This window comes from Arachis ipaensis, chromosome B1 (genome assembly GCF_059453495.1).
Source record: "Arachis ipaensis isolate K30076 ecotype BB chromosome B1, ASM5945349v1, whole genome shotgun sequence".
NCBI classification, from domain to species: domain Eukaryota; kingdom Viridiplantae; phylum Streptophyta; class Magnoliopsida; order Fabales; family Fabaceae; genus Arachis; species Arachis ipaensis.
This window is the reverse complement of record NC_142436.1, coordinates 15193974-15205441: the sequence shown is the minus strand read 5'-3', so window position 1 is coordinate 15205441 and position 11468 is coordinate 15193974. Positions and strand designations below refer to the sequence as shown.

Sequence of the window (11468 nt, the reverse complement as noted above, 5' to 3'; positions counted from 1 at the left end):
ATTAAAAGCCCTGCACACCGTTATTAGAAGTTGACTTCTTATAACGTTTTCTGTCCGAGCGGTTTCTTGACTTGATTTACGACATTGATAATAAACTACAGGCAAGAGAATAGCAAAGGAGAAGAGAATGGCAACATCGACAACTACAAGTTTGTTCAGTTTGTGTTCCCTGCTAATGGCCATTCTTTTTGCATACTCTGCATCTGTTCAATTAAATGATCCTGGTAATTTAATACATCTATTTTCATTTATACCTATTGTCAACAAGATCTAGTTTATAAACTCATTTTTTTCTTCTGGCCATAGATTGGTATTTTTGGTTTCCTCTATATTCATGTGCTTGCATCGTTAATTTGACAAACGGCGTTGTCTCAACCAAACTGAGAAGGAAAATTGGCATAATTACTCTATGTTCTGGGATTTTGTTATATCTCAAAGTTGTTCTGGAAGATGTTGCATATGGAATAGCGGGGTTTTGGTCACTGGATCTAAGTGAGAGAGTTGTTAGGGAGAAAATTGGAAGCATATTAGTTGTCATGTCGATGATCTTGCAAATGGAAGCATTCAAAGTTCAGACTAATAATACCTTGAAAACAAGGGTGAAGGAATTCTCTAATATGGTAAAATATGGTGAGATTTTAGGAGTTTTTTTTTTCTTTAATATTATTACGAATAAACTACTATTTTGGTTATTAAAAAATTAATTTTTGAAAAAGTTACGCTCAAAAGGAAGAAATAATATTTTGACTCCCAAAACTTGACCACAGTTTGACAAAATACACCAAAATATAGGGAGACATACTCAAAGACGACTTTAGATACCTGATTTTTACTGTTTTTTTTGCAAGCCTATTTAGAATAGAAATATTTCTATCTTCTAAATTTGATAATTTGATAATTTTATGCGACTGACATTGTAAAATGTTTTACGTAGTTGTACAATCGCATCTGTCTTTTTGAATGAAAGTAGTAATTATTTTTAATGACGTGACATTACGTTATTGAATGCATGTATAAGGTTGTTTTACACTCAATGCATCAAAATTAAATTCATTTTATGCTAAATAAATTTTTTTGACCATTCTTTTCAAAAAAAAAAATTGAAAAACAAAAAACAAAGGAATATAAGCCGTTTGTCACTCATGGAAAGAAAGATACACTTTTATCAAGTTGAGATTTCTTGAGTCATTTTATAAAAAGTTGAATCTTTCATAAAATCAAAATGGTAGTTTATTCTCATTATCAGTTATCATCAATTAATTAAGTGCAACCATGAAGTGCAGGGATGCTGATCTTAGTGGGCTTTAGCTACATGTTACCCCTGATCTTCTTTGTGGTCCTAAAAGGAGAAATGAATAAGTTCTAGTTAGGACACAAGCTTATGTCATTCTTTTGTGTTCGTAAATTCTTGAAGAAAAAGAAGTGTTAAACTTCCTTGAGAAAATTTTACAGTAGACTTAGGTCCTTAAGAGAAAATGTGCCCAATAAATCCCCGAAGAATTGTAGCAGTTGATTTATAGGTCCTTAAAGGCTTAAACAGAACGATGAATCGGATTCAATAATATAATTTTTCAAGGCCTATAAATCTTGCATTTCAATTGTTTAATTATTGTTTTAAAGGAATGGATAGACAAAGAAGCTCAAGCTGCAGAACAGAATCTTTTAAAATATGAACTCGTCCTTTGGGTAAAGCTGCTCAAAATTCAGCCTACTTTTACAAAACAAACACCCTTTGTGTTCTGTGTATTTGGGCGCTTCTTTAGCCAAAACATAAAGATAAATTCAATGAACACTTCCATGCATGAAAGAAAGATTCATCAACAAAGGACACAAATTTCAAACAAGATTCTAAATTAGTTAAAGAAAGGCAATAAGTTAGGCATATTTACATTCATGAATACAATCCAAGGTAGTCAGCGATAATAAAAAGGGAAAAAAATAAAAAATAAAAAATAAAAAGAAGAAAGTTTTGGTGTAGCAACAACAATTGCCAATCAATACAACTTTTAACTACAGAGGCATTTATTTCTTGTTGGTCATTTCAAAAAAATGGAGATTTTTCAAGAGAATCCACAAGAGAGCAGAGTGCTTGAAGCTACCAAAACATAAATGACTTGACCTAACAACTGATGGAAGGAGAAACTGGAGACTGCAAAACTGCTCAATGATATAACCCTTTTGAAGTTGGACAAGCATAGGTTCCACATTTTAATATTGTAATGTAAAGACAAGGCAATTTGGAAATATTGTTGGGGGATTGGCGGCAGTGCGGAGTTAAGGGTTCTAGTAAAGCCGTCCTCGGCACATCAAAGAACCACAAAGGCAAGGACACCCTTCTCCAGGCACTAGCTCATAATTATAATTATATGTTAGTTCTTCACCCAAAGCAATCTGCAAGCAAGAGGCAAAGCGAAATCAAAATTTCTGTAACGTCAAACAATTAAGGTTGCCAGAAGAGTAATGTCCACCTTTCCCAATAGAACAAGCAATCATGCTATGTGTACACCAAAAATTAGCCGGTCGTATAGAATACATGTTAAAATAAAATACACATTGAAAATGAGTTAAACAACACATGTATTTCTACACAAACATATGGTGGCTTTTTTATGTGTACATAATATTTTTGTAACACAAGCATGAATTAGAATCCCCAAGAATTTTCCAAGGGGTATGAAATTTGTCTGTTTTTCTTTTTTCTTTCACTTTCAATTTTTTAGTGATGGAAGCAATCTAATGGACAGCGCTGACCTTCAACCTTCTATGAAAATCATTTTTTGCAACATCTCAGTCTTCACCAATTGGAATACCAAATCAAGAAAAATGTTTGAATATCTCAAGGGCACAGCCAATTATAGAAGAGTACTCACATCTCGACTCGCATAAAGACCAATATGTGCGCGCTCACAATCCATGCTCTCTACAAGAACTTGGTAATTCACAAGATTGGGTGAGCAACTGCAGTAACAAAAAATTGTGAGAACAAACCAACACACATTTTAGCAATCAAAATTGGACTGAAACAAAAAGTTTCTAGTAATAATATCCTTTGTTCATTCATCATATATCAAAATCACCATTTCTTGAGAGACAAGATGTAGTTCTTATCATCATGTCCCAAAAGAAAGGAGACAAAAAAGAAAATCATGTGCCGTGTTATTTTGCATTAACAGAGAAACTATAGTATGCTTCCTGTACTAAATGCTCACCTGTTATTGATGAACCTGGATAAATTTCCATATCTAGTAGCATCAATAACATATCTGGCTTGTCCTTCAATCAATCTACTCATGTCATTGACACGAGCATCAACATTAAAAAAATAACTACAATGCTCTTTGCCGTATCTGGCAATCGAGATAGACCAAGTCAGCAAAATAGAAGAAACATCAACTGGTTTAAAAGAAACTACACATGAAGAAATTTAAACCTCTTGCGTCTGTTTTGTGCCTCACACTCATCTATAACCTCTCCAATATACTCACACACAAATGTGCCACGCAAGATAGCCTCACCAGCCCTTACTGCCCATCCCTGCAAACGAAATTGACGGAGTCAATGTAACAAGCCATTCGAATCATTTTAAATTTATCAAAAGAAGAGCAGTGACCACCTTTTTCTCTGTTTTAAAGACTTCCAATTTAACCCGTACTCCGTTCTGCAGTATTCTATTTGGACATGATCTTTTGCATCTGCACATTTGATTACACTCATATACAAGGTAACCTTCCTGCAGGTTTATATGGTTTCCCATCATGCATTCAGAAACAAGAAAAGATAATGCATTCAGCATTTTTCCATATACTCATATACTGGTGGTAAGCATCAAGCAATGCTTAATATTTAGTATCAAATAATCGCTGTTCACAACTTATGAAGCAAATGTACCTCTAATATGATTCGACCATTCTCATCGTATGGGAACCTGCCACGCATTGGTTTCCCTGAAATGTCTTTTGCATTATCATAGTCATTATTAAAAAGGTAGACGTGATCACAAGATTCAGGAAAGCAGGTGGGATATGAACAAGAGCATCCTAGTTGCAGACTCTGCAAATTAAAAACGCAGGGTGAAGAACACTGAAACCAATAAATCGTATAATGCTTAATAACATAAGTATATAAACTATATAGACGCTTTGACAGCTAAGCTATTAAACATATACTTAATTTAACAGTGCCTTAGATGAACACAATTTCCAACAACTTATTTGTATACCAACAGATAAATAACATGAGATAAATATAGAAGTTCAGTCCCATTCAATTAGGATTTAATAGAAATAAAAATTAAGACATAACTACCTCAGAATCAAGAGAAAGGGATCGATCAAGAATTGGCTTTGAAATATAGGTAAAGCTCTCCCAAGGCTGATCTTGCTCGTTGGATCCATTTCGAAGTGAATTTAGAAGATTTTGGTCAACTACACAGATCATCGGAATCGATTCTTTCCCAAAGCTTATGTCATTGCATAAGACAACAGCCTTTTGCAGGGATCCTAACTTTAAATGGTTTGAATTGATGATGTAGTGATACTCATCCACCTCGAACTCATCACTTTCAGGATCTGACAAAATTATAGAGTTTTTCCTTACAAACCTATTAGAAAGAGATGCTAAGGGAGAAAGTGACACTTGATCCTTTGATACCTTACAGCCTCTAGGACAAATAAACCCATCCTGGTGCCAGTTCACTACAATGTCATAGTCACTGCAAAGTTTTGCTGCCTTCAAATAGATCCTTTCATGCAAAATTCCATATTTCTCCTCTAGTGAGGCCTTAAGACTGTCTTTGCAGCAAGCAGAGCGAGCAATTGATAAAATATCAAGATTGTTAGGCCGAGGTTTAGTCATCCGACTCTCGGAAAATAAAATCTTTGCAACTGTGGAACATTGATGTTCTGCCAATCTACCAAAATTATCTGTCTCAGTTAAATGAGGTTGTATTGTTATTTCCTCCATGCCAAGTGACTTTGTCGCCTCAATGCGTCTCGTTAAATTAGCAGTTGCCTTACTTCTGATCATATATGATGCTGCCGCCAAACTCTTTCGAAATTTAGGACGGCTAAGTATTCCAGATTTCAATCTATACTCATGATAACGAGCTCCCCTCTTTGGAGGGCGGCCACTTGCTGCACTGTGACCCATATGAGCAGCTTGATGATGGCGACCAAGGTCAGGTAGAAGATCAAATTTCAACCCACAAAACCTGCAAGTAAACTTCCGAAAACCACCTGGATTCTCAGACATATTCTCCAAGGGAGCTGAAATTCCATATTCAAGTTTTTCACTAGAGTGCTCGCCTGTAGAGAAAGACTGTTGACTTGGAGCTTTGGATGACTTAAACTCAACAGGGTGAACAGTTAGAACATGCAGCCATAATTCTTCCATATTACCAAAATGAAAACCACAGGGAATACATTGGAGAAGCAAGCACTGCTCAATGAACTGCACATGATGTCTCTCCTGAACGTGGGTTTCCAGTAGTTTCTTGTTAGTAAAGGAATCCAAACAAATGGCACAAGCATAACCTCTAAACAACCACTGTGCTTCCTTTTTATGATTCTCCATCCAATGGTTACTAAGTGTTTGGTCATCAGGATATTCAGCATTGCATATTTTACACTTGATGGCATTTTCATTTCCAGAGCTGTCATTACTTGTGGTAAGGAAAAGAGATGAATCTTCTATGAGTGAGGATACATCCACATCATCCTTGAATCCCCAAATCGACTTGATGTTCTCCTTTTCACTATGAACCAACTTTGTGAAGAATTTTCCAACACTTGCATCTTTAGAGGCTTCGGTCAAAGCACACTGCAGCTGAACTTCCTTAGGAGCAGAGCTTTTTTGCGACAAAATGCTTTTGAAGAGCCTGTAAAAAAGCTCACAAGCTTTATGCAAATGTACGTTTTGTTCCCAGGAGTAGCAACTCCTCAAGAGCTCTGCAAACACTTCTTTTGATATTATCCTACTCTTTCCATGTCTTGCCCGTTTAAGCCAACTTGGAAGGTGCTTTTCACAGTACAAGAAATGCCATTTTGGAGCTTTGGAACAAGGATCTTTTTCATCAAAGGGAGGAAAGCCTACACAGTTAACTGCCTTCATTGCATTATGATTATTGTCAGAATGCATGGGATTCTCATTTAACAAACCTCCACGAAAGGAATAACCACCAATGGTTGATATGGGGTCTACTTCCAATGGACCTTCGACATTTGCCAATACAATGTCTTTGCAAAACATGCCCTCTGAAGCAATATAATTTTCATGATTTCTTTTCCGTGTATTGTGTGTAAAATTTGCGGTCTCATCATGAGGTTGGTGTTTCTTGCAGAATGAAGATGCAGGAACAGCGTGATGCTTACATCTAGTACCAACAGCAGTTCTAACTTCACACATTGGTGTATCAACTGAAACATGTTTTTCAGCTTTTGCTAAGATGCCCAGAAAACGAGAATGCACGCAACAATATACATCATTATCAATTGCTGATCTCACACACTGTCTTCCCTTGGCTTCAATATAAACTATGCATTGCGGATTCTTAGTTACAGGCTCTACATATTTTTGAATAGCCATTTCATTTGTAGGAGTTGATCCCAGTCCATTGGTATGCAGGATCTCTGAACCTACAGCCTCAACTATGATCTCGTTCCATTTATTGGCCAAATTACTTCGCGATTCGGTTGTTGCTATAGGTACCTCCCTTGCACATTCCTTTTTAGAAGTCTCAGTTGCTAATGTACTCAATGTGTTCTGGTTATTAAAGACACCTGGGTCAGTCTCAAGTGTAACTGAAGGAATTGAACCCTTGGTTTCCATTAGTGAAGCATGTGTTTCTGCACGTCGAACTTCAAGTTTGGCCCGTTTTCTACCGATGTGAAGGCTCTGTTGATACAGATTGTCAGAGGTCAGATGCTTTGTGTTCTTGCTACCAGATAAAGAATGAAATGGGGAAAACCATTTCATTACATCATGCTTCCATGTTTTCCACTCAAAACCCAATGTTGACTGCAGAAGTGCATTCGATTGAGGGTTGATATCACTCCACAAAATAGAATCAAACAACTCCTGAATAAGAGAACAAGAAATAGATCAACCACCACATAAGCAAAACTTTTGGTAAATGTTCAATACAAAGTTACAAATTTGACTTGTTTTCAGTCTGAGCACCAGATTATAAAAGCATGAGATTAGTAATGTTCTCCATCATCAAAATGTATTACTAGAAAAGTGATTGCATGAGCTATGTATCTGTTTCAATGGAAGAATGCCTTAGTCAATCAAAAGATAGTTTTTCAACAAAACTAAACAAGTTGACCACACGTTTTCCCGCAGGGAATCATAGAAGATCATAATCACCTTAACAGAAAATTGGTAGCTGCTAAGTGCTAACTTCCATGGATCTCCCCTACAGAGAGATGTATACTCTATAAGAAATGCTTTTTATTATTTAATCTTATAATGAACTATAAATAAAAATAAATGACTTACTGACATCAAGTATTTATAGTTATGTTTTTCTGTACAAAGCAGCATGAGTGCACAAACAATATAATTTTTTTATCCAAAAAGGAATTGGTTTATGAGATTATACCCAAATATATTTTGGACACTGCTTGGGAATGGATGCTGACTCACTACTCAATTTGTTTTCACCCTAATACAAGATTGCCTTACTCTACTGATCCATGAATCAAGCATTAGGCCTTAGGCCTTCACCTAATCACTTGAGCTTTTAGGGATAGTCTTTGTTATGATATCAAAGCTTTTATGACTTATTGGATATATTTTTGTAGTTTGTAGCTCCACTCTTCTAAACAAAACAGGAATTTACTACATGGTAAAGTGGGCATGTAAATTGCCTCTGCTTGGCGCAAAAGACTCCAACTTAAGCTGGTAGAAAAGAAATATAAAATCCATCTTGAGCCTTTTCCCTAAGCTTTTAGGCAAACTGGTCTAAATGTAATAGCTTGTACATAATTTAGAATATGATATATTAAATCATAGGAAAGTTGATCAATGGATGAATGATGTTCCAGAAACACTTCATTTTCAACCCAAAGGATAGCTCACGCAACCCTTATCCACACTCTTGGATTAAATGCACAGTCCTAGTTCTAGAATCACGAATTAAGCGACAAAATTATAGAGTACCTCCTTCAGCAACTCTACTGATTCAGCACTTTTTGCATTTTGACATCGTCCAACCCAAGAGTGGAAAGAATGTTGCATCCACGCAGCATTTAAGTATTGTTGTAATATGCTCTGCAAAAGAAAAAGTTGCTGTAATTGAGAAAGTTATCAACAAAATTTAATGGACAACCAGATAATTGTACTTCTTTAAGGAAATTGGAAATACTGGAAATTATGAATTGTTAAAACATGAATATAGCTTCATTGAAATAACTACGGATTCCGCAAAGCATGAATTCTACTTCACAGAAGGGTTGGTTGTTCATTTCAATCAAATCTTATGTTACTTAACTTTGAGGAATTGCAAAATACAGAAAATATATGTTTTTCCAACTAGGTGATGCGAAATTTGAAAAAGAAACAGAACTGAAAAATGTTTTTCATTAAAAAGAGCTACCAAATCATCTCTTGCCCCCTCCCCCTTGAAAATCATGTATACAAATATGTTTCACAATGCTATCTTGAAATACATGACATACCATGCAAAGCAGAAAGTAATTGAAAATGTGCTTATAGGAAACTGGAGACTGCAAGTCACATTCCATAACTAGAACCAATATCTTACCCAGAGAAACAAACATTGGAACAATATAATTTATGGTAAGAGAAGATTTTGTAACCTAAAAAGGAAGAGGATTTAATAGAGGGGCCACCCATAAGCCTCATGGTGAACATTGTTTTGGAGATTCCTGCTAAGCTATATTCCAATAAAACATCATATGGAATTCGAATTTACATTTTGCAGCTTTGGAAGCATTCCGCCAAAATCAGAATAGAGAGAGCAATAAGAAGCCTCCATAGCAAATTCCTTCCAGAACATCGAATGACAAGCAGCTTCTATCAAAGCCTGTGTGCGTAGTAAAAGCCTCCAGTAAAATAAAATTGAAAAATTAAGGAAAAAAAACCTGAGAATACAAGAATAGAAATGGAGAAGAGGATATAGCACCATCACCACATGATCACATACATTGGGATGAAGCTGATCAACAACGTTCAGCATGTCAATAATTAGCTTTTGCATTATAAATCTTCGAGCAACAGTCAAGTCTTTTACCATTTTCAATCCTGCTTTATGAGTTTTATGTGCAATAGGCTGGGGAAACTCATTGATTGATCGAACAAGCAGCGTATCAGCCCAGGAATAATTCTTTGTATGCGGGAAAAACATGACAAAATATTTCTTCCGGTCATGAGTTGGTTTTGCTCTCAAGGTTGATAATGGCCAATCAGCCCTCGCACATCGGATACCAGCTTGCCACTTTCCTCTCCACTTAAGAAGGTACAGACATAAAAAAATACAAAATTAGCACACCATGTAATTTTATTTTTCATAGTTTCTTAACAGTAAATTCCCTCTAAGTTACTCAATAAAAAAAAATGACAACATTAAAAAAACTACATCACAATAAGTAGTCATTAGTTACTTTTCTCAATGCAATCAGATCACAAGCAATCATTAGGAAACCTATCAAAAGAAGAGTAAGCAAAATTTTGCAATGGCTACAAATTAAGCACTGCCACAGATTCATATGGTTACCTTGACCCACACTGCCACAGATTCATCTCCCTTGAGCCAAGTGGGTTCGGAAAATAAGAAATCTTCTTCCTTACCATTAATTGGCGATTCACTTGCATTTGTATCCATAACAGAGACAGAAATCTCAGAGGTTAAACAAGGTTCGTTTATCTCATCATCAATACTATCACAGAAACTATCGGATTCCTTTCGGTCTTCCACTTGAGTGTCACTAGCTCCGCGGCATTGGCAATCTGAATTAGTAAGGAGTTCACAAACAGACTGCTGTCCTTTGGCTAGCCTTTCCATCCGAGGACCTTCTGTCCGGAGAAATGAACAATTTGGTAGACTAACTTCCAATTTAACTTGTTCACTATTTTCAGGGCAATTAGGTGGTTCTTGAAACATAAAAGTTGGTCTTGCACCTTCCATGATACTTTCCTGTAATCAGCAGTAGGATATAATGCACAGCGCTTGCTATGATTGATAACTTCCCATCTCACCCCTATTCAATCAATGGTAATATTAGGACAATATTGATTTAGTATACTTAGTCATTAGTATAAGATACTGAACGTAAACCTATATGTGCATGTATTGAATTTTGAGGTTTTAAACTGAATGGCATGTGTATATTGAAATCTACATTTCCTAAAAGAACAACTTCAATATACATATACAATGGTGTAAAACTTCCAAAAGCACCACCATATATGTATGTCCCTTAACAGAATAACAGATAACTGAAAATCATCTACATGCTATAAATCAGATGGCAAAAAGAAGTAACCAAGAATGAAATTATGAAATTCCATTTTAGGAATTCAATCCCAAAGATTAAAAATTGGTGGAATAAATAACACGACAAAATCAGAAAAATAACAATTAGTATATTCTGTTGGCTTCTTACTTAGTGCCTTTATGAATTGGTAGCATTGGAGCAAAATAAACCAATTCAAATAGGAATTCAACTAGGGAGCCAACCAACATCAGTTAATTTTTTTTTTTAATTCTAAATCTAAATCCTAAACCCTAAATTTTCCAAAACAAAAGTTAAAAAAATAATTTTACAACAAAAAAAGAAAGAGTTAGTTAATATTAACTATTCAAAGTTGGTTCCTGTGTTTTTTTTTTTCTGGAAATAAACCTTAGGCATATGAGTCAGATAGTGTTAATGATGGATCTCATCATACAATCATATAACATAGTGTGTTTGGAACTAGAATTGACTTGAATTCTTATCGAGAGTCATAGACACACAGAGAGGGGAAAAAACCATGAAACAGAATGTGAGCAACAGTGGTGTCCGCAGAAAACAACCGGTGGCGACGGCGACGGCGACGGCACGGCTTTGCTTGCAGGGAAGAAGTTATTAGCTGTGTAAGGGTAATTTTGGCAAATCATGTATTAATACCTAAATTCTTAAAGCCAATACAAATCATAAAGTCTGATTTTCAATTCCGCAATTGAATTTCTATAATTTTATGCGAATATGTAATTCTTTGATTTATATTGATCTTAAATTAGGGAATTAAAATGCTAGATTTTCCAACATTATGCTAAACAATTATCAGACAAGAACTAAAACAAAAGAAACATACAATAAAAGTTTATTGTAAAACCTTGGCAACGGTTTGAACTTTCATGGACAACATTGTTACGGGCAATGGTCGAACCCCAAAAAATAACTTACCCAAGGTAACATCGTATTTCCCCGTTATCGGGAAAAAAAAAGGGACCAGTTATCATTGGG

The 11468-nt window shown here is 35.5% G+C and overlaps 2 protein-coding genes across 12 annotated transcripts; one reads left to right on the top strand and one right to left on the bottom strand.

Annotated features, from left to right (window-relative positions):
* On the top strand, positions 1–1476 carry LOC107625904 (transmembrane family 220 helix protein). Of its 3 annotated transcripts, none has more exons than XM_016328654.3 (3): positions 1–224; positions 307–630; positions 1284–1476. In XM_016328654.3, the coding sequence occupies exons 1-3, from the start codon at positions 128–130 to the stop codon at positions 1364–1366; spliced, it is 504 nt and encodes a 167-aa protein (XP_016184140.1). In that variant the 5' UTR covers positions 1–127; the 3' UTR covers positions 1367–1476. The 3 variants fall into 3 exon arrangements, with proteins under 3 accessions (XP_016184140.1, XP_016184132.2, XP_016184148.2); XM_016328646.3 differs by having other exon boundaries at positions 1279–1476; XM_016328662.3 differs by having other exon boundaries at positions 7–224; positions 307–620.
* Positions 1477–1834: 358 nt separating this feature from the next.
* On the bottom strand, positions 1835–11468 carry LOC107625880 (histone-lysine N-methyltransferase SUVR5-like). Of its 9 annotated transcripts, none has more exons than XR_002358738.2 (12): positions 10992–11194; positions 9737–10220; positions 9167–9469; positions 8936–9046; positions 8161–8271; positions 4306–7074; positions 3889–4050; positions 3614–3730; positions 3486–3534; positions 3210–3347; positions 2871–2958; positions 1835–2391 (listed from the first exon to the last, which is right to left on the bottom strand). XR_002358738.2 is itself a non-coding variant. In XM_016328621.3 (12 exons), exons 2-12 carry the CDS (start codon positions 10145–10147, stop codon positions 2284–2286), a joined length of 4422 nt encoding a protein of 1473 aa, XP_016184107.1. In that variant the 5' UTR covers positions 10148–10220; positions 11338–11468; the 3' UTR covers positions 1835–2283. The 9 variants fall into 9 exon arrangements, 6 of the variants coding, with proteins under 6 accessions (XP_016184107.1, XP_016184098.1, XP_088357242.1 ...); XR_015902240.1 differs by having other exon boundaries at positions 10976–11179; XM_016328621.3 differs by lacking the exon at positions 10992–11194 and adding an exon at positions 11338–11468 and having other exon boundaries at positions 3431–3534.

Excerpts from the sequence above, each read along its gene's own strand:
- LOC107625904 (XM_016328654.3), top strand. The coding sequence starts at position 128 with ATGGCAACATCGACAACTACAAGTTTGTTCAGTTTGTGTTCCCTGCTA. Across the intron at positions 225-306 it reads TGTTCAATTAAATGATCCTG|ATTGGTATTTTTGGTTTCCT; the intron begins GTAATTTAATAC and ends TTCTGGCCATAG. Across the intron at positions 631-1,283 it reads CTCTAATATGGTAAAATATG|GGATGCTGATCTTAGTGGGC; the intron begins GTGAGATTTTAG and ends CATGAAGTGCAG.
- LOC107625880 (XM_016328621.3), bottom strand. The coding sequence starts at position 10,147 with ATGGAAGGTGCAAGACCAACTTTTATGTTTCAAGAACCACCTAATTGC. Across the intron at positions 9,047-9,166 it reads TTGATCAGCTTCATCCCAAT|GCTTTGATAGAAGCTGCTTG; the intron begins GTATGTGATCAT and ends CTACGCACACAG. Across the intron at positions 3,731-3,888 it reads ATGGTCGAATCATATTAGAG|GAAGGTTACCTTGTATATGA; the intron begins GTACATTTGCTT and ends ATAAACCTGCAG.